We start from the raw sequence: 22,946 nt of genomic DNA, 5'->3' as shown, positions 1-22,946 counted from the left end.
GATGCATCTGCTGCAAAAAGTTATGAGAATCTTGCTGCTGAGATTATGCCAGTGGAATATAGGTAAATTTGTTTTTATTAATTGATAATCTATACTTAATATTAGAAATATGATGTCTTTTTGTTGTTGTTAGTCCTCATCCAAGAATATTTTTCCCATTGGTTTTTAGAAAGAGAGGGAGGGAGGGAGGGAAGGGAAGGAAGGGAAGGAAGGAAGACAGAGATACACATCTATTGGTTGCCTCCTGCACGCAGTACCCCAACCAGGTACAGATTGAACCTGCAACGCAGGTATATGCCCTTTACTGAGAATTGAACCCTTGACCCTTTGGTGCTCGGGCCACCACTCTATCCATTGAGCAATACCAGCCAACACTGCTTAAGCTTTCTAAGTCAGCTTGTTATTGCTACTATACCAGTTTCAAATTTATCATAAGTAAAATTTCACAAACTAACTCACTTATTCTAGTTTTTATAGTATGACCTTTATTGTGTTGAACTTTTTTTCTTTATTCTTTCAAACTCTACGGAAAATCTTAATACATGGCATTCAAATCCAGATGGCAAAAAGAAAAGGAGAGGAGCTGCCAATAATAGAAGGAGGATTAAGCAGAAGTTAAATTACAAATTTTAGAGGTTCCTCTTGACCCATCTTTTATCTTGGGATTTTAGTGCTATGTTTACTTAGACATTTGACTAATCTGGTATTTTTATGCTTTTCCTTTCTTTGGTGATAGCTGTATTTATTCAGTACTGCAAACTCTATTTAAATGGCTTTATTGAGATTCACCTATTTAAAAGTGTAGAATTTGGTGGGTTTCAATATAGTCACAAACTGTGCAATAATTATTGCTATAAAATTTCAGAACATTTTTATTCCTCCAAAATATACCTTTATATAAATAGCAATTATTCCCCACTCCTGCCTCTTCTCTACGTCCATCCCCAGGCAACCAGTTATCTACTTTTGTCTCTCAATTTGCCTGTAATGGATATTTTATGTACATGGAATCATACAATATGTGGCCTTTTGTGACTGGCTTCTTTCACTAAGCATAATGTTTACAATGTTGTTGATTTTTATTTCAGTTTTTGGTCATGCTAGACAGGAAACCATTTGTACTTTTTAGTTAATATCTAGTGATATTAATATTTTTTAAATGGCCATATGAGCCTATTTTTTAAGGTTATAGTGCTAGCATTCAGAAGACTAAAAATTGAGATTGATAGTGGTTGCTTTTGGGGAATGGGAATTAGGAGGGGAGCAGGTAGGCCTGCCTTATTTATTTTCATTTTTAAATATATTTTTATTGTTGATAGTTACTTTTTTATTTAATACTAGAGGCCTGGTGCACAGAAATTTGTGCACTCGGGGGGGGCCTCAGCCCGGCCTGTGCCCTCTCGCAGTCTGGGACCCCTCGGGGGATGTCCACCTGCTGGTTTAGGCCCGTTCCCTGGGGGATCAGGCCTAAGCTGGCAGTCAGACATTCCTCTGGCAGCCCGAGAGCCCTAGGGGGATGTCCACTTGCCAGTGGGGAGCAGGCCTAAGCTGCAGTCGGACATCCTTAGCACTGCTGAGGAGGCGGGAGAGGCTCCCACAACCACCGCTGTGCTGAAAGCCGTCAGCCTGGCTTGTTGCTGAGCAGAGCTCCCCCTGTGGGAGCGCACTGACCACCAGGGGGTACCTCCTGCATTGAACATCTGCCCCCTGGTGGTCAGTGAGTGTCATAGTGACCAGTATTTCCCAGTTGTTCTGCTGTTAGGATCAATTTGCATATTACCCTTTTATTATATAGGACTAGAGGCCTGGTGCATGAAATTCATGCACGGGTAGGGTCCCTAGGCCTGGCTGTTGATCAGGGCCCATCGGGGATTTCCTTCCCCAGGCTGCTGGCTGCTGGCCAGGGCCTTCCTTTCCCAGGCTGCCAGATGGGGCCTTCTTTCATTCCACGCTTCCCCCTGGTGGTCAGGACACGTCATAGCGAGCGGTCAAACTCCCGAGGGGACAATTTGCATATTAGCCTTTTATTATGTAGAATAATTTCTATCATTTGTATTTAAAAAACTTGTGTATGTAAGTCTTTAATAATTTTTTTCTCTAAAAACAAAAATATCTAGAGATAGTCATATGACTGCAATTATCATAAAAGTGTATTTAAAAATTGTGTACCAGCTGTGGCTTCTTAAATCTATTGCTTTTCCTTTACATGTTCTTTAAGGATATGCTCTATATTAGCTTTGGTAAGTAGTTTCTAAATTGTAAAATTAAAATAATCCAAAGTATTTCAGGAATTTGCATAGTCATTTAACAATATGTAGCATAATCTTACATCTTTACCTTTAAAATATTTACTAATTGTTTTTGAGACATAGTCTTATAATGTACATAGTTTTTTCTTTAAAACCTTTCAGAAGCTTTGGTAAAATTTTAAAATGACAGCTATTGAGTTGCCAGGCATTTCCCTTTTTAGAAAGTTAAGAATGTAAAACTTCTTATACTTAAAACAATTGAAAAACAAATTTTACTTGTCAACATCAGGGAGGTGTTTATTCGACTGCAACATGAAAATAAGATGCTTCGCCTGCAGCAGGAAGGTACTGAGAACCAGCGCATCGAAGAACTCCAGGAGCAGCTAGAGCAGAAGCACCGCAAGATGAATGAACTGGAAACCGAGCAAAGGTGACATGCTCCTTCACAGTGAACAAGTCACGGTGATTTAATTACCAACCACAAAATCGTGGTTCACAGAAGTGGAAAATATCATTGTAGTTCACATAATTAGGATTTTTAAAAAATATATTTTTATTGATTTCAGAGAGGAAGGGAGAGGGAGAGATAGAAACATCAATGATGAGAGAGAATCATTGATCGGCTGCCTCCTGCAGGCCCCCTACTGGGGATCAAGCCCACAGCCCAGGCATGTACCCTTGACCAGAATCGAACCCAGGACCCTTCAGTCTGTAGGCTGATGCTCTATCCACTGAGCCAAACTGGCTAGGGCTAATTAGGATTTTTAGAAGAAGATTAATTTTTGTTGTTGTTTTTAGTCTCTCACTACCATTTACTTTTAGCAGACTCTGTTAACCAGGTTGCTTATCCTTGAATTTTGTTTGCATGTCTTCACAATTTAGAGAAAATATAACAGATGAATAGATGACAACCTGGCTTTCTACTACAGTCTGGTGCAGAGATGGGACATAGATTGTGTTGTCAAATTTGAATCCCACTTCTTTTTAAACTTGTTAATTATTTGGTTCTCAGCAAGTTACTTAAATTCACACTTGGTATCTTCAGCTGTAAATTGGGGGTGATACCTATTTGCAAGTTATGAGGATTACAGAAATGGTTTACTTATATAATAGCAATGAGAGGTGTTCAAATATTATATTATTAAAAAAACTAGAGGCCCGGTGTACGAATTCGTGCATGGGTGGGGTCCGGCTAGCCCACCCTGATGGGGGCCGATCAGGGCCAGGCCAGCAGGAGGTTGGCCGTCGGCCCCGCCCCTGATCAGGGTAGGGGGGTGCAATCAGGGGCAAGGCCGGCCAGGAGTGGGCTGCGGGTGGTTGGCCGGCCGGCCCCACCCCTGATCGGGTTTGGGGGTGCCAGTCGGGGGGAGGGGCCACAGGAGGTTTGGGGGGCCAATTGGGGCTCCCATCGGGCTGGTTGGCTGCCACAGTGCTCATCATAGCGACCAGTTGTTCTGCTGTTCCAGTCGCTTGGCTTTTATATATGTAGGTATGACATTTAATATAGTGGTTACTAGATGCCAGGCACATTTCTAAGCACATTTTGGTATTAACTCAGTAAATCCTCATAATAACTTTATGAAGTAATAAGTGTGATTACCACTGTTTTATGGGTAAGGAAGTAAACTACAAGGAGATTAAGCAGCTTGCCCAGAGTTACACAGCTGGTAATTGTGGATCCTACATTGACCCTCTGTCAATCTGATTCCTGAATCTGTGCTTTTAACCACTATGTTAATCTTCCCTTTATAAATAGCATACTTGGAGTGAAGGTTTTTAAATGTATTTGACCAACCTTCACTGGATTTTGGAAAGCACAGGAATCTGAGACACTTGAACCTTGTCTCTCATACTTGTATGCACACATTACATCAGCTGTGGTAAAATGAAGAATGCATTTTGGCTTTCTGAAGAGACCATTAAATATTACTATCTGACAGTTTAATATCAATTGACACTGGAGATACTAATTTTTAGCTTTTAGAGAGTTAATATAGGAAGCTAGATGTATCAATAGATAATTATTATATTATGCGATAACTATGTGAAGAAAGTCAGACAGATACTCCTCTTGCTGGTAACTTCCAACTATGGTAACTCTAAAGCAGGTTTTCAAGAAATGAGATTATGGCAAGTAAAAAAAATATACATTAGTTGGTAGTGCCAATCTCTTTAATTTAAATAACAAGTCATGAAGAAATGGTTGGAAAATAGTGACCTTCCTCTTCTAGTACACTGTGAAATCTGAAATAGGAAAAGGAAACCTAGTTTCCATTCATTAAAAATGCAACTGTAGGAAAAGCAAGCTAGTTTTCTAATTTTTATTCCAGTAAGTACAGTGTAGAAATGTTGTATTTTTACTACTGACACATAAAGTACCTTAAAATTTTAAATGTGGGTAAATATGCTTTCAGGATAAAAATGTCATCTTTTATTAAATATTTCCTTGAAAGTAGCCTCCTATATACTGTATATTATACCTCACCACAGAACATTGTTCGCATCTGTTATTGCTATTAAATACATAGTTTAAGTTACATTGCATAAATGCACCTTTTTAGATCCTTAACTACTTTGACTTTCAATACAAATAAACCCATATGATTCATCTTAAAATAGGCTGAGCAAAGAGCGCATCCAAGAATTGCAGCAGCAGATTGAAGATCTACAGAAGTCTTTACAGGAACAAGGCTCCAAGTCTGAAGGAGAAAGTGTAAGTACCTGAAAAATTATGGTGATTCTGCTCTTTGGCCTCTCTGTTAGGTCCTGATGCCCAAATTAACCTTGTATTTGAAAGTGCTACCCTTATCATTGATGACACCCTTAAATACCGTATATATTTGCATAACAGATGCAGTGATTTTGCCAATTTGGAACCTGTAAATTGATCATTTGTATTGGAAGGTGATTTCTATCTGTCCTACTTCAACAGCTAATTCTATGTTCATAGCAGTTCCTGACTGAGACCTGCTGCAGTTGAGGCCTTCCCAGTTCTGCTGGGAACCCAACAGGGCTGGCCTGAGACAAACTCTAGTGAGAGTAAGCATCAGCTAGAATTGAGGAAAACTTTTAATTAGAAAAAGAATTAGAAAATGATTTCTACCAAAAGAGCAGACCTCAAAAGGACAGAAACCTTAATGCAGTCTTGAAGACATTGCCCCCTTCCATTCTAGCTCATGACCTTGCCATTTCTAATGGATTTTGATAGCATATATTTTGAGAGCAGAAATAAGAGAACTTAAAAAAAGAACTTAAAAAAGATCAAACAACATGGCTGGTGTGTCTCAGTGGTTGAGCATTTACCCATGAACCAGGAGGTCATGGTTAGATTCCCGGTCATGGCACATGCCTGGGTTGCAGTCTCCATCCAATTGGGGGGTGTGCAGGAGGCAGCTGATCAATGATTCTCTTTCATCATTGATGTTTCTAACTCTCTCTCCCTCTCCTCTCCCTTCCTCTCTCTCAAATCAGTTTTTTAAAAAAAGGATCAAACGGTCTAAATATACTTAGCAGTGTTCCTATAGTTGGATCTCTATGTATAGAGGGGAAAAAAGAAAGAAGTAATAATTGAGGGAGGGATGTATTTAACTAAACAGCAAGAAGATAGGGCTAATTGTGTGTTAGGTAGACATTGATTAGATGGAGTGTTAGGTGATTCTACCTGTGTTGATGGGGGGCGGGGGGAGGGAGAAAACTCAGAAGAATAAAGAGATGAAAAGGAAAATTGAAAGGGTTTCATTTCCTTTCTGTCTTTTTTATGCTTTATATGATTTTTTCTTTTTTTCCTGGGGGCTTGGAAAATAGAAATCGTCTCATGCATGGCGGCATCTCATATGTGCATATATACGGTATTGTAACCTCTCTAATACAAATATATTTTTAAGGCACATTAGGGAATAATTGAAAAATTGGATCTATTTGGGGGAGTACATTTTGGATTAAGATTTTAAATTTCTTTATCTTTTAAAAAATAGTGTTAGTGTCCAAATTATATTTCAAATTATATACATAAAGATAGAAAGATATAGATATATAGACATATAAACATATATGTATATATATGTGAATTTATAGATATATATATTTTTGATTAATCCTCACCCTAGGATATTTTTTCCATTGATTTTCAGAGAGAGTGGGAGGAAGGGAGGAAAATGAGTTGGCGGGGAAAGAGAGAGAAACGTTGATTAGTTGCCTCCTACATGCATCCTGACCTGGGCTGGGGAACAAACCATAAATCTAGGTACATGCCCTTGACTAGGAATCAGGCCTGTGACCCTTTGGTGCACGGGCCGATGCTCTAACCTCTGAACCACACTGACCAGGGCTCAAATTATATATTTTTAAGCTCTACAGCTATTTAGTAGGTGATACAGAACTACTATTGCAATTTAAATGTCTGTGTGTTTTTTTAAAGAGGAAATTTTATGTTTTGAATTTGATTTTTTAACAAAATCTAATGACTTCATTTTTATATTAATATTAAAGTGTTTGCATTTATAATGACAAAGGTTTATTATAAAGATAAGTTAGTTATTTCAATCCATTCTTCATTAAAGGCCTAAAATCTTAAACATTTTATTTTAAACTAGAGGCTTGGTGCAGGAGATTTGTGCACTTGGAGGGGGTGGTCTCTCAGCCCGGTCTACACCCTCTCACAGTCCAGGAACCCTTGGGGGGGGGGATGTCCGACTGAGGGCTTAGCGCTGCTGCGGAGGTGGGAGAGGCTCCCACCACCGCCGCTATGCTTGCCAGCCATGAGCCAGGCTTCTGGCTGAGTGGCGCTCCCCCTGTGGGAGCGCACTGACCTCCAGGGGGCAGCTCCTGCATTGAGTGTCTGCCCCCTGGTGATCAGTGTGCGGTCATAGTGACCGGTTGTTCTGCCATTTGGTTAATTTGCATATTAGCCTTTTATTATATAGGATAAATGAATCTGTAGCCATTTCAGTGTTTGATACTCCTCCATATATCACGTTCAGCTTGCATTTTCTATTTTTCAAGTTCAAATTGTATTTGCATTGTATTCAGAAATATGAAGCATTTTCTTTCTATTATTGTACTCTTATTTCATTTCCTATTCTTCTTTCCCTTTGAAGTGAAAATAACCTAAATTTTATGTTTTTAAAAGTTTATTATTAGAAATACACATTTTTAGCACATTTATATTTTAAATAATATATCTTCAAGAGGAGATAAAGTGATTCTGATGTCTGGAAAATTTATTGTTGCCACAATAGTTATCTTACAGCAACTGTTTTTAATTTTTATAGTCCAGCAACCTAAAGCAGAAGTTGGAAGCTCATATGTAAGTAAAATTGGTATTTCATTTCAAATATGAGAGGGGAAGGGTTTTAAAATGATCTAAAGTTAATATCCTTTTCTGATTTTATGAAAACAAATACCCTGATGCCAATTGAATGTTCACCACTGCCATTAAAAAGTGAAAAGGAAAATGTGCTAGAAGGCTCAGCCTGCCTGCCAGTGATCCCAATGCTCACATTTTTCATTTACTAATGCCATTGAAGAGTTTACAGAGCTGGCAATATCGGCACTAGATTATGTGGAAATGAGGGATGTTTATCCTATAAAATACTTCTTTTAACTTTCTTAGGAAGCAAAGGTTGCAGGGGGAATAATTGCACATTTTTAGCACCCATCATGTGCCAACCAATTTACCTCTTCACAACAATCCCTATAATATTTGGCAGATATTATTACCATTTCATAGGTGAGGAGAGTAAGGATCAGAAAGTGACGAGCCCACAGTCCACGAATGTTATGTGGCAGAAAACCAGTTTTCATTCTTAAATCTGTTTGGCTCCAAAGCTCCTTGCTCTTCTTTCTACTGCTTAGGGAAAAACTAACAGAGGTACATGAAGAATTACAGAAGAAACAAGAGCTCATTGAAGATCTTCAGCCAGATGTAAACCAGAATGGTAGGTATTTGTAAAAACCTGGTTCTAAGGACTTGCCCTTTTTAGTTGACAAATACAAGAATTATGTATAAGTTTTTGGACAAAGTATAGATACATACATTGCAAATAAGTGCTATTATAATTTTTAGTGATTTAAGTAATAAATGATCTAATGTTGATGCAAAAAAGTAAGTCTAATAAAATGAACTTATGATATATAGGAGTATCAAACATTTTGTAATATAGCATTAATACTATGAAAATATAAATAAGTAAAAGGATTTAAAATCAGATTAAAATGAACTTCAAACATTGTATAAAAGAATGTTTTATTTTCTCATGATGGCTGTGCTTAAATTGTAAGGTATGTTTGCTCATTGAAATAATTGAAAGAAGAGAAATAGCTAAATAAAGCAGATTATAGATATTTTTAAGAAAAAAATAATAAGAAATGATCGAGGATATATTGGTTGCAATTCAAAAGTTTTAGATAAAAATTCACTACAAACAATAAATAAAAGGTTTCTCTTTTAAGTTCTTTTATGAGTCCCTAGAAAATAAATGTGATAAATGTATATTTTTGTGTGTGAGGATGGAATATTTTAAACAGGGAGTAATTGGTTATTTTCATTTTCAACAATAGCACAAAAGATCAATGAACTTGAAGCTGCTCTTCAGAAGAAAGATGAAGATATGAAAGCAATGGAGGAACGATATAAAATGTATTTAGAGAAAGCAAGAAATGTGAGTGATCTGTCTTATAGAACTCCCGCCTCTGTGACGCAGGTGCTAAGTAGGCCTGTTCCTCCTGATTGTACTGCTCTTCTTGTTTCCATGTCACGTCACTTCCTTCCCCACTCTCTGTCTTGCCCGTCAGGCTCCTGGTGGGTTCCAGGTCAGTCCTCCCATTCTCTCTCACTCATCAGCCTCAGGTAAAACAACCACATGGCTTACAGAAACAGTTAAGCATGGACAGCAGTGACCTCTTTAGAGAAAATGACCACTATGATATACGGCATTGTTAGCTTTAAAATGAAGGCATGTTTGCCTTTTGTGAAAATTTAGCTTTTTAAATTTGTTTGAAAGTATTTTAGCATTTAGTCTAGCTTAGGCAGTTATATACTGTTCTAGTGTTCACCACACTAATTATTCTTTTTATTTATATTCTTTACTAAATATCTGTAAGTGATATTCTTATAAAATCTTTTATTTTCATGAATACCATATATTTTCCCAATTATAAGTGTTCTCTCACAAAATGTCAATGTATTGTTTTCAATTTACTGAATGAAAAAAAAAAGAATTTTGTGATGAAGTTTTATAATATTGCTAATGTCTGCCCTTTAATGTTTTATATAATATTCATTAAGGCGTAAATAGTATCTGCAGCAACAGATAAACTGCAAGATCTTCTTAAAGCTTAGCAAGATGGATGTTACATGAAATCTAGTCATCAGTGGGGGAGGCACTCTGCTCCATGCAGTCATTCAGTCTTAAAGCGAGAGAGGCTCCACCTTCTTCAACATACAGTTCCCAAGTTAACTTGACATTCTCCAACTAGTGGATGAGGGAGTGAGCATAGCTTGTGTGGGAAGTAGGTCATGGGGTCAGACCTGGAAACAGTGTAAACCACTTTCACCCGCCTCAGTGGGCAGAGCTCAGGTACATAGCCACACTCAGCTTCTCAGGAGGTAGTCCATGCCACAGTTCAGTTTCTCTGTTTCAGAAGTGTAAGTGTCTTTAGTAAAAATATAAAGTATAGAAAGGTTCCCAGATACAACTGCTGTTAACCTTTGAAATACTACCTTAACACTGTATATTTTTCAATGGATATTATCTCTATGTTTCTTTACCATAATATACACATATATGATTTGTGTGTTTTTTAAACTTAAAAGAATTTCCTCATGGAATATAAATGTAATTTGATTTTTATTGAGTGTCTCTTACGCTAAGCCCTGGTCGTACAGCACTAAGCAAGACAGACATCACACTTACAGAACAGACTTTGCAAAAGTAAAAGAATGGTGACATAATATTCAGTTGTATAATATATCACAGTTATTTAGTTGTCATCCTATTGTTGAAAATAGCTTGTTTCCATTCTTTTTTCTTTTTTTGTTCCTAGAAATAAGGCTATAGGCAACATAGTTATTCAGAAAGCTTTTGACTTATTTTGGTTTATCATAACCTTGTTCCTAGGTTAATGGGTGAAATAGAATTATTGGGTCAAAGGGTAAGAACTTCTTAATAAGATGTTTTTTCTGTATTTCTAAATGATACTCTAAAAGGACTATAACTAATTGAACAGAGCAATGACAAAATACCATATTCTTGCCATCATTGAATATTCACATTAAAAAAATGATACTTTTTTGGTAAACATGATTTTTTTTCCCTCTTACACTATTTGGTGGAGAGGTTAAAATAGTAATATATGTCCATTATAGAAAATTCAGGAAATATAGAAAAGTCACAACCATACTTTTTATCACTAGAGTTAACAGATTATGATTTTTTCTTTGTAATTAAATTATGATTTAAACTGTATGTTGTGTGTATGATGTGAACCCCGTGAGGGCAGGCACCATGTCTCTCATAACTTGCTGTACCCCCATCTGTCACTGTGCCTGCCACTTTCGGCACTCAGTAAATCATTTTGAATGAACAGCAGAAATTGTTAGGCACATTACCTTTGTACTCTTTTTTTCTATCCTCTGTAACTACATACAATATTTTCCTAACTCATTAAATAATTTTAAATATTTTAATGGGTTTTTAATTACAATATACAGGTGACTTTATTACTGGCAACTTGTTTTTGCTGTAATTTATTCCTGATGCTTCTAAATTGATTTATACATAGTTTAGCAAAGTCTCAGAACAACATTGTGCTAAAACATCTGAGTTTTACTCAACTTTTAGTAACTTAATATGATTGGCACCCCAGTGTTTGCAGAAAATAATCACCAATATCTATTATATTGATCTTATGTATTGAATTACTACATTTAACTAGATAGTAAAAAAGATTGTTGCTAAGAATTTTTGTATGTATTACTCTTACTTTGTACAATCAGCAATTTTCACTATAATTACTGAATTCATTTTAACATTTTAAAAAATGTTTAAGGCATATAAAAGTAGAAGGCATCTTACCTCCCTCATTTCTGATATGCTTCAAGACTTCAGTGCTCAAGGTTTGATACGGCCAAAAATAACTATCCCTGATTATTGAGCCTTGGAGAAGGGACATTTGATTTTGAGATGGGGATTTTTTCATTTTGCTGAATTTTTATTCTCTTTCTCACCTATAGAATAAGTTATTTTGTAATTCAAATTAAATTATGAGACAAATTATAGTTAGTTGCTGGATCACTTTCTGCGTAATTTTCCACTTACACTGATTTTGTAGACTGTGTTCTTATATTTCAACAATTTATAAGATAAAGTGAACATACTTTTTTTTTCTTTAAACAGGTTATAAAAACTTTAGATCCTAAATTAAATCCAGCATCAGCTGAAATAATGCTGCTTAGAAAGCAGTTGGCAGAGAAAGAGAGAAGAATTGAGATTCTGGAGGTAAAACTTCATATTCATACCTCTCCTCTTATTATTCTGTATAATCCTGATAATTAACTATTGACATATATTAGCCATTAATTATCAAGTCTCACAAGAAGTTAGAAGTACTCTGTTTTAGCACTGTGTGTTCATTGCAGAGCATCTCACTGGCCCATGAGATTGGTCTCTGCAGTTTGTGCTCCCTGCTGCATTGTATCTCCCTCCCTCCTAACAGCCAGTCTCTGGATGTCTCTTATGAGTTTTTAATAGATTCCACTATCATGCTCCTTTTAAAATTATGTGGATGAGAGTTCATTCAGAAAAAAAAAGGAAATGAAAGAAAGAAACCAAGCTCGCCTTTTAAGTAGAGAACTGTATTCAGTTCACCAAATTTATCTTATCTCTTCTCCCTGATCCTCATGGGGACCCAAACAAACTTACTAGGTGGAATTCCTGAGAGAAGGAAGTACTTCAAAATCCCAGGAAACCCTTGAATAAAGTGCCAGTCTGTTACTGACCATGCAAAGTTATGGTGGTAGTAACATTTTTAAATTTTACAGTTATTTTTATATCAGTAGTTATGTTATTTTTATGAACTGGGTGAAGTATAAGTATGTCAGTATTGAATTGTATATTCTTAGATTTTTATAATTGGGCATGTTCTACTTTGCAAAGTGCTTCACAAAACTACTATTCTTAATACTATTATTATTCTTAATAATATTCTTAATATTATGTTATTCTTGAAGTCAGTGTATACTTCCTCATAATCACATATGGATAATTGCAGAGCCCTGTTGAATTCTATATACTCACCTTGAAATTCTCATAATTGATAATTTGAATCAACTAGGAATGCTTTATTTCAAAGAAACATTTTATGTTCACTTATAACTTTCTTCATGTTATTTCTGAGCCAGTAGATATGGGCTGTGGTAAAAATATTTTGTTTAAAGATTTAAAGACTTGAATACTCAGAATACACAACAGTCTTATGTGTACTTTCTATAAGTTCCTGTTCAGGCCATATTGGCTATTATAAAAAGCACCGGTTAGCGGGTATCTCTCTGCAGAAATGCTATTCATTCTTGAGGATTCAACTCAGATGTCTTCCCTTAATTCTCTCTCCAGAGTTTGTCCATGTACTGTGAACTCATGAATTCATTCCACAGTATCATTCTTTGAATTAGGCTAGAAGGCTGTGAATTGAGGCTGTGAATTGAGGCTGTGAATCTTATATCTCTGTACTCCCACCATTAAATATTACATAAATCAGAAGCCAAGTTGTCAGCTTTATTGGTAACTTAAAGTGATCATTTTTCTCCTTGGTCAGTGTGGCTCAGTTAGGTGTCATCCCAACACCTAAAGGTTGCTGGTTTGATTACCAGTCAGGGCAGTCAATGCCTGGATTAAAAGCTTGATCCCTTGTAGGGGGTGTGCAGGAGGCAGCCGTTCGATGTTTTTCTCTCACATCAATGTTTCTCTCTCTCTCTCAAAAAAATCAATTAAAAAAAAAAAGTGATCACCTTTCCTTTCTGGTCCAAGTAACGAGACTTGGACTGAGTCTCTGAAATCTAAGTTGCTCTGACTATTCACTTCCCATCAAAAGCCAGTGATAATGGACAGCATTGTTGGTGCTTGAAATGCAGCTCCCTAACATGTATGATGACAGAGTGGTGCCTCTACCTCTAGGGCTCTGAGGAAAAACTACAGTTAAGTCACAGCATTTGGGCTTTTAATTTATGTGTATTTATCTATACACTGAAAGAAGTAAAAAGAAGAGTAAGGTAAATAGCAGAGGTTATTCTATCTGCCATCTTTCTTGGGGAGTGTTTGCCTGGAGTGGGTGTGAGCCAGAAGAAAGGCATCTTGCCTCCCTCATTTTCTGTATGCTTTTTGTATCATCAGCATCTTGCTGTGAAAACATTCAGATGTTTTAAGGTTATAATTTTTTTTAATGAATCAACTATATCTGGTACTCAGTAAAATAATACAAGTAGTTGTATTAGAGTAATTAAGAAATGGATGTCAGTCACTAAGGTGGCTTGTAATTGACCACAGGCAATCTAGTACACAGGTCATTAAGAACTGAGAGATAAAAACCCATGCTAAGCTTTATAGGAGATTTAAAGGATTTTCTGGAATATTTTTTATTACATCCTTCTTCTCCTTAGTTTTTACTTTTCAAAATAGGTACAGCTCTGTTTTGTTACCTAAACCAGTTATTACTTTTTTCTAGGTATAAAGGATAGTAGCATAAGAATCACTAGTTTTTGTGAGCTTTGTTTTTGGTTTTTTAATACCTGTTTTACCAGTAAAATTTCTGAAATAAAGATTTACCAGTTGCAATCTTACTCCTTTATAAAGCTGTTATACGTGCATTTCTCCATAATTGAGTCTATAATTTGACAGTTTTTTATACCTCAAAATGCATTCATCAAATTCTCTCAATGAGCATACGAAGAAATGTTATACTATTTTTAGTAATTTGGGGTTATTTGGGGGATTTTAATAGTCTTCATATCTTTTTCCAGAGTGAATGTAAAGTAGCAAAATTTCGTGATTATGAAGAAAAACTAATTGTTTCTGCTTGGTATAATAAGGTGAGTTGAAATTCAGCTAATGATTGGAAGTTTAGAACAGTGTTTATCCAACATTTTGATCAGGAAACATTGATGAAAATAATATTTTATACCACAGATCAGTCTATACACATATTATATATGTAAACAAGTTACCCTATGTGCATTGCATTCAGGTATTTTCTGTCATACTCTTTTTAAAAAAAATGTTGGTCATAATCCCAATTAACTATATATTTTAGTTTAATGTGTTTAGTTGATTTTTACTTTTTCAAAATCAGTAAATTGATTTCATGACTCATTCACCTTTAATTAAAGCACATGAAGTGTACATGCCACAGTCCATAAATATTTTTTAAATTGCATTATTTGAGTTAAAACATTATATTTGTGTTCCATAAAGGTTTCTTTAGAAATGTGAATATCTGTGTAATGCAACATGAAGTGCTTCTAGTAATCAGCATTTATTTTAATATTCCCTGAAGCCTCTCAGTGTGTCCTTTAATGTATTTGTTATTTTTTTAAAATCCAGGGACTACTCCTCAGTAGTTGTTCTTACAAGGAGAAAAATAGTATAAAATAATTTGAAATGTAGGATGTTTTCAAGAAAAGTAGAATTTCATGGTTCTTTTGGGTTATTCTAATCAGCTAGAATAGATACTAATACAAGCACAACCTACCGTAGATGCTGCTTATTTAAAATGAGAAAATATCAATTTATAGACCCCCCCTCCCCCGTCCTTCACCACATAGAACTAGTCCCTCCTCAGACATGCTTTGTTTCTTTCATGCCTTCAAACCTTTTGTTCTCTTTTCTTTCCTTCCCTGCTCTATTTGGTAAAATCTGACTTAATTTAACAAGGCTTTGAAGGAAATTACTTGTGAAGTGTTCCCAGACTCTTTTCCATCATGGGTTAATCATCCTGCTGGTTAATATAGAGGACTATGGATTATTTTCTTTGTTCTGTGGCCATTTTAAAAAATGTATTTTATTTTATTTTTTTCCATCACCATTAATCCTTCCATACCTTCCTCCACCTCCACTACCTCCTCGCCATGCAATCACCACACTGTTGTCCATGAGTCCTTTTTCTTTTTTTTTTTTGTTCAATCCCTCCCCCATCCCCCAGCCGCTCCCATGCCAGAGCTGTTAGTCTTGTATCTATGAGTCTGTCTCTGTTTTGCTTGTTATCTCAGTTTATTCATTAGATTCCACATATGAATGAAATCATACGGTACTTGTCTCTCTCTGACTGGCTTATTTCACTTAGCATAATATTCTCCAGGTCCATACGTGCTATCTCAAGGATAAAATTTTCTTTTTTATAGCCAACTAGTATTCCATTGTGTAAATGTACCAGAGCTGTTTTATCCACTCATCTGCTGATGGACACTTGGGTTGCTTCCAAATCTTGGCTATTATAAATAACACTACAGTGAACACAGGGGTGTATATATTCTTTCGAATTAGTGTTTCTGGTTTCTCCAGATAAATTTTCAGAAGTGGAATCACTGGGTCATAAGGCAGTTCCACTTTAAATTTTTTGAAGTATCTCCATACTGCTTTCCACAGTGGCTGCACTAAGTCTTCATTCCCACCTTATTTGTTGATATATTAATGATAGCCATTCTGATATCTCATTGTGGTGTTACTTTACATCTATCTGATGATTAGTGAACTTGAGCATCGTTTCATATGTCTATTGGCCATATGTCCTTTTTGCTGTTTAATTGGATTGTTTGTTTTTATTTGGTGTTGCGTTTATAAGTTCTTTATAAATTTTGGATATTAACCCCTTATCAAATGTATTGGCAATTATGTTCTCCCATTCAGTGGATTGTCTTTTTATTTTATGGATGGTTTCTTTTGTCTTAGTTTGATGTAGTTCTATTTGTTCATTTTTCTTTTGTTTCCCTTGCCCAAGGAGATATATCAGAAAAAATATTGCTACGAGAAATGGCCATAATTTTACTACCTATGTTTTCTTCTAGGATTTTTATGAGCCTAACATTTAAGTCTGTAATCCATTTTTAGTTTATTCTTGTGTTTGGTGTAAGAAGGTGGTCTGGTTTCATTTTTTTTGCATTCATCTGTCCAATTTTCCAGCACTTTTATTAATACACTAGCTTTACCCCATTATATGTTTTTGCCTCCTTTGTTCAAGAATTAATTGTTGTAAAGGCATGGGGTTATTTCTGGGCTGTCTATTCTGTTCCATTGATCTATATGTCTGGTTTTTGATGCCAGTATTAATGCTGTTTTTTTAAGTATTTTTAAAAATATATTTTTATTGATTTAAGGGAGAGGGAGAAAGAGATAGAAACATCAGTGATGAGAATCATCGATTGGCTGCCTCCTGCAAGCCCACTATTGGGGATGCAGCCCGCCACCCAGGCATGTGCCCTAACCAGTAATCGAACCATGACCTCCTGATTCATGGGTTGACATTCAACCATTGAGCCACACCAGCTTGGCACCATGCTTTTTTGATAACTGTGGCCTTGTAGTACAGTTTGATGATAGGTAGTGTGAGTCCTCCAACTTTGTTCTTTTTTCTCACGATCATATTGCTATTTGGGATCTTTTGTGGTTCCATATAAAATTTTGGAATAATTCTGTGACAATATGCCATTGGTATCGTGATAGAAATTGCATTGAATTTATAGACTGCTTTGGGTAGTATGGACATTTTAATGATGTTAATTCTTTCTATTCATGAACAAGGAATATGCTTCTACTTATTTGTATCTTCTTCAATTTATTTCTTTGGTGTCTTATACTTTTCCAAGTATAGGTATTTTACATTCTTGGTTAAATTTAATCCTGGGTTTTTTTTTTTTTTTTACTCCTTTGAAGCAATTTTGAATGGGTTTGTTTTCTTAGTTTCCTTAAGCATGCATCTGAAGACTTTGTTAAAATATTGGACTCACCTACAGAGCTTCTTACTCACTAGGTCTGGGTAGCATTTATAGGTAGAATTTACATTTTTTAACAAGTTCTCGTTGGTGCTAATGTTAATCCAGGGGTTACACTTAGGTAACCATTGACCCAAGCTTTTATATTGTGTTATGGGTGCTCAATGTGGGTAGAGTGATTGCCCAAATGCAAAATTTTGCTTTGGAACCTTTTTATTTTAATTGTTCTTGTAATTAAAGTTAGTTTTAGAGCATTATTTTAAGGTGCTGTTTTTAATGATTTTATATTTAATGGATTAACATAGAGAAACTAGGTTTTATGCCCTTGTTTTCTTCTTACTAGCATTACCAGATATAGTTGAATTAACTTCTGCACCCTTATTCTTTAAATTAAAAAATGAGGCCAACACCAGCTTTGTAGTATTGTTTCGAGGATTAAATAACTTTATGTATGTAAAAAGCACTTTAAAATCTAACTCTAAGTAGTCATTTTATTTTTTATTTATTTTTGTTCAGAGTCTAGCATTCCAGAAACTGGGGATAGAATCTAGACTTGTGAGCAGCAGCGGGGCTGGCAAAGACCCTGCTGCATGTCCTCCTGCGCGGTCTTTCCTAGCACAGCAGCGGCACATCACCAACTCCCGAAGAAATCTCTCTGTTAAAGTTCCTGCTGCAACCTCTGATTAAACTGCTAAAGACAACAAGCAGAAGTGCCCTTAAAATAGTTTGTGTCTTTCAACCAACTACCAGACTGAAAAAGATGTTTATGATGCTGGATATCAGCTGTTCAAGAGGCACGGAATTAAGTTTGCTGGCTGACTTTGAAAACAAATTTTACAATTAGCTATTTCTCTGAGGGAGCACATTTGAATAATTAGAAGATGTAATTAGGCACCCATCTAAACATTTGTGTTTTGAGACTATTATAATTTCAAATTGATTTTGTATATTTTAGTTTAGTGTTTTCATTTGTGTCAGTAACTTGGTTGATTTGCAATGTGTAATCAGTAATAAGTAATTTAAAAATACATCTATATTCATTTTATTGTTTTGGTCCATATAAAAATAACCTTAAGGTTGGCACATGTAGAACTATACAAGAGTTATAGTTTTTTACTTGATATATACAAGACTTGATCTGTAGCCTCTAACTCCGTCATTGAATGGGTATATCTTACCGTGAAGTAGAAGATACGACATTTGGAAGTTTTGATTGTTGAAATGACTTTGCTATAGCAAAGTGACTAATAGGAAGTTTTGCAGATTCAGAAGAGGTTATATACTTCTGTTACCTACTATAAAAAGGGCTTCTATGCGGCAGGGTGTAAATGGGAAGGGTAAATGGATAAACTGATTTTAATGAGAGGTGACTTTCTGATGGGAAACAAGCTAAAAGTATAAAATGATACTTTGTGTGAAACATCCACATGCTCTTTAATATAATTAAGAACAATAATTATTTTACTTTTAAGCATAAAATTATCAGGATTTCTGCTAAAAATACTATAATAATTTTGCCTCCTAAGAAGAAATGGTGCAGCAATGAAACAATTTGGAATCAAGTTAATTTTGTTTAATAAGTAAACAGTCTGTCTTGGGCTGTGTTTATGGTATTCAGTTCGTTTTTGCCCAAAGCCCGTCATTTTCAAAGGTGTTACTTTCTCATTTTTTAAGAGTTACTTGTTGGAATTTTAATTAGATGAGTAAAATATGTGCTGTTCAATATTGTAGCCACAAGCCACATGTGGCAATTTTAGTTAAGCTAATTAAAATTAAGTTTTTGGTTGCACCAGCCACAGTTCAAATGCTCAGTATCCACATTGGCTAATGGCTACAGAATTAGTGCAGATATAAAATATTTCCATCATTGCAGAAGGTTCTACTGGACAGTGCCATGCTAACTCTTCTTATAATAACATTGAAACACTCCTTGCTGTTAGACCCAAAAGTAAAAAGAAGAAAATGTCAGGACTATTTCAATATGAAAAGGAATTGAATTGTGGCAAAACTAGCATTTGCATTCCTTAAAGTTGAATAGCTTGTGTTGTGACATTCACAGTTCATCTTTCCAGTATTTTTCAGCAGCTGCACACTTATCCGCTTGTGCATAGACCAGGCAGGGGTCAGCACACTTTTCTGTAAAGGGGCAGATAGTAGTAACTTTAGGTGTTGTTGGCCATGTGATCAGTAGCAGGTAAATCAGCTCCGCCCTTAAGTATGAAAGCAGTAGCCATACACAGTATGTAAACCAAATAGGTGTGGTTGTATTTCAATAAAACTTTACTTACAAAGACTGGTGTTAGGTCAGATTTGGCCTGCAGGCTGTAGACCTCCTTGGGTTTAGAGTTTATTCTTAGCCTTTCCTTGAAAATATAAATATTGTTCCATTTGCAGTGTTACTTATTTAGATTCTTTGTTTTTTGATTCTCTACCAGTAAATTTTTTTTTTAAATTACTAAAAATACAAGAATTGCTTCCATACTGTATTTTGGTCTCTTAGATTAGGGCACATCTGTCAGGATATTTTGTTTTATCAGGGTTACTTCTGTTGACTACCTCTTAGATTTTGGTGTCTTTTTTCAGTGCAGTTTTATAGTTGGTTTGCTTCTTCATATAGCCTTATAGTCTCTCTGTGCCTGTGACTTTTGGTGAAATGAAAATGTATTAGCATGCCAATTAAAATTTTCTAAATATATGGCATTTTAGAATATTTTGGTCAGTGTAAGACATGAGCTCCTTTGGTATTTACTACTTGCTTATAATTGAAAATAAACAACATTGTCAAACTCCCTTTTACTGAAATTTATTGTAAAACATCAATGCCAATAAATTAATATTTTCACAATTCAATTGCTCACAAATTTTCGATTACACTTGGAATTTCTATGTAATTTGTGCAATTTATGAATAAGCTAGGTTCTTTTATCTTAATAGAGAAAAAGCAAATTTTGTGATTTACTACTTTTCTAGTTTATAAGTAGAATTTAAATTGCTTGATACATAAGTATTTATACAAGACTAATGTAATTTAAAGTTCTATATTATTGTGATTAATCATATGGAAATTCAGGAATTGATCAGAAGTGAGATTGTTTTCCACATCTGGTTAATAGAGTGAGATTGACACCCTGTGGGTGGTAAAGCATTATAAATATTCCTCATAAACCATGAATTATATATGTCTGTGTTATAAGTGATGCTTAAGTGCATATACCAGGGAAGAGAAATTTAGCATTTATTATGTGGTAATGAGTTGAATGTCCCAGTGATAATAAAGTAAAACTACAGACCATTTGGAAATGATCTTTATTTTGAGCATTTGCTGTGTAATTAATATTACTTTCTCTTTTTAAAATAAAAAGTATGTATACATATGGCAATGATGTTTACCCTGAGATTAACTTAATGTATTGAGAAATATTTTAAGTTCACTGTATTTTTTTTTAATAAATAAGGCTGTTGAGCTAATGATTTAGTATAGATTAAGAATTAATGTCTTGCCCTGGCTAGTGTTTCTAAGTGGTTAGAGCACTGGCACATGCACCAAAGGGTCTTTGGTTCGATTCCCTGTCAAGGGTGCATACCTGGGTTGCAGGTTCGATCCCCAGTCCAGGTTCGGGTGCATGTGGCAAGCAACCAGCCGATATTTCTCTTTCTCTTTCTCTCTCTCTCTCTCTCTCTCTCTCCCTCCCTCCCTCCCTCCCTCCCTCTTTCCCCTCATTATCTTCCCCCTCCTCCCCTCCCTTTCACTTTCTCTAAAAATCAATGGAAAAAAATTATCTTCGGGTGAGATTTAACAACAACAGAAAAGAATTAAATTCTTGTCTAGAAACATTAAACTGGGCATTCCTCATGAAGGTATCATCTTGGATACTGGAGTGCTGATTTGAATGTTAGATAATGTTTGTACACCTATACCTGTTACTGTATAGTGGCACATCTGACTCTATGGGGTAGCTTATAGGGCCCAATACTACCGTGTTAGGTTCTCTCTGTGTATATTTAACAAGAACCATTCCTGTGTAAAATGAGTGTATATGGTTGTATGCATACAGTCTTATTGTGAACCTGTACATTGCGAAAACGTCCTTTGGGAATTTGTAAAGCACTAAAGCACAACTGCAAAAGACAATGGTGTGCAGTTATTAAACGTGATATAGCTTAATTGTAATGTTTAGTTTATAAAAGGTCCTTTCTATTTTCCATGGCAAAGACTTTGACACTTGAAAAATAGAAGCAATATTTGATTTATTTTTGTAAGTATTTAGGATATTTTAAATAAATGATTGTCCAATAACAGTATAATGTTGTAAAGTGTTTTAGTAAATAAAGTTTCTGATTCTGTGTGATGGTTATGATTGATTTTTATTAGGTATAGGTGCATGTTTAATTTGCTTTAAATAAGACTTAAAATATTTAGATCAGAAAAGGAAAATAAATAGCACTAATTTAATTTTTTTTAAATATATTTTTCTTGATTTTAGAGAGGAAGGGAGAGGGATAGAGATAGAAACATCAATGATGAGAGAGAATCATTGGGCTGCCTCCTCCTGCACGCCCCCCATTGGGGATCGAACCTGCAAACCAGGCATGTGCCCTCGGCCGGAATCGAACCTGGGACCCTTCAGTCCGCAGGCCGATGCTCTATCTACTGAGCCAAACCAGCCAGGGCTAATTTTTTAAATTTTGTTCTATGTTTGAGGTTTTTTTTGGTGAATGAGTAGATGTGTAAAAGTAATTTTTTGGTTTGTCCAGTTACATCTCCAGTTTCACCACTGGAATCTAGGCATTTTGCGTTATTGTGGAATTCAAAACATTTCTGTGCTTTCTTTGGCAGAGACTGCTACTCATCTCTCAATTTCCATTCTCTCGTTTGGCTTTTTGTAATAGAACACCATATTTTAGCTTGTTACATTTACCTTACATCTAGGGGGGGAAATAAGTACTTCTTGGACTCCCTTATAACTAGGTCATTTCACTAAGTTCTGGCTGAAGAAATGTGAATAGTAGTGATGTGTGCCTATTAGAAGAATGGGTATGTTTGTTCCAGCCCTTTCCCCTTCTAGAATGCCATGGTCTGAAGGTGACTATCAAGGACAGTGGACCAACAATGAAGAAAGGACTTGCATCCTTGAAATCACCACCTAGCCATATCAGTTGCGGACCTGTAGTCCATATTTCTCTAAGCAAGCAGTTTTTTATAGCTATTTTATTTTGGGGTCTCTCTCTTCTGACATCTTATTTTATTTCCCTACTAGAGGCCTGGTGCACAAAATTCATGCACTTGGTGGGGGGGAGGTTGTCCCTCAGCCTGGCTTGTGCCCTCTTGCAATCCAGGAGCCCTTGGGGAATGTCTGAGTGATGGCTTAGGCCTGCTTTCCAGGGGGTGGGGCAGGGGGAGCAGGCCTAAGCCATCATTTGGACATCCCTAGCACTACTGCGGATGGTCAGTGCGTGTCAGCTCCTGTGTTGAGCGTCTGCCCCCTGGTGGTCGGTGCACATCATAGTGACCTTTGGTTCTGCCGTGCATATTAGCCTTTTATTATATAGGATCTGCACAGGCTTGTCAAAATAAGTTGTGAAAGTTTTTGAAAAGTGCAGATGCTCCATGTTCGTGGATTATGTTTTGAAAAGGTTTAATTTTAACCTTGGTGTTAATGGGGGCTCAATAAATGTTTGTTTAATGACAAGAGTAAAGTTAATGTGCCAGGTATGCAAAG

The 22,946-nt window shown here is 35.8% G+C and overlaps 1 protein-coding gene across 1 annotated transcript in view; it reads left to right on the top strand.

Moving 5' to 3' along the window:
* The window catches only part of HOOK1 (hook microtubule-tethering protein 1), a 59,048-nt gene extending 38,448 nt beyond the window's left edge, over positions 1-20,600 (top strand). The window contains exons 14-22 of the mRNA XM_005869854.2: positions 2-62; positions 2,539-2,679; positions 4,869-4,962; positions 7,520-7,554; positions 8,103-8,185; positions 8,808-8,908; positions 11,645-11,746; positions 14,263-14,331; positions 17,743-20,600. Coding sequence (XP_005869916.2) covers positions 2-62; positions 2,539-2,679; positions 4,869-4,962; positions 7,520-7,554; positions 8,103-8,185; positions 8,808-8,908; positions 11,645-11,746; positions 14,263-14,331; positions 17,743-17,913 — 857 coding nt within the window. The 3' untranslated portion in view covers positions 17,914-20,600. The remainder of the gene's footprint in view (position 1; positions 63-2,538; positions 2,680-4,868; positions 4,963-7,519; positions 7,555-8,102; positions 8,186-8,807; positions 8,909-11,644; positions 11,747-14,262; positions 14,332-17,742) is intronic.
* Positions 20,601-22,946: the final 2,346 nt, after the last annotated feature.

The sequence above is a fragment of the Myotis brandtii genome, unplaced genomic scaffold (genome assembly GCF_000412655.1).
Source record: "Myotis brandtii unplaced genomic scaffold, ASM41265v1 scaffold304, whole genome shotgun sequence".
In the NCBI taxonomy this organism is placed as follows: domain Eukaryota; kingdom Metazoa; phylum Chordata; class Mammalia; order Chiroptera; family Vespertilionidae; genus Myotis; species Myotis brandtii.
This window is presented reverse-complemented; position numbering and strand designations above follow the sequence as displayed.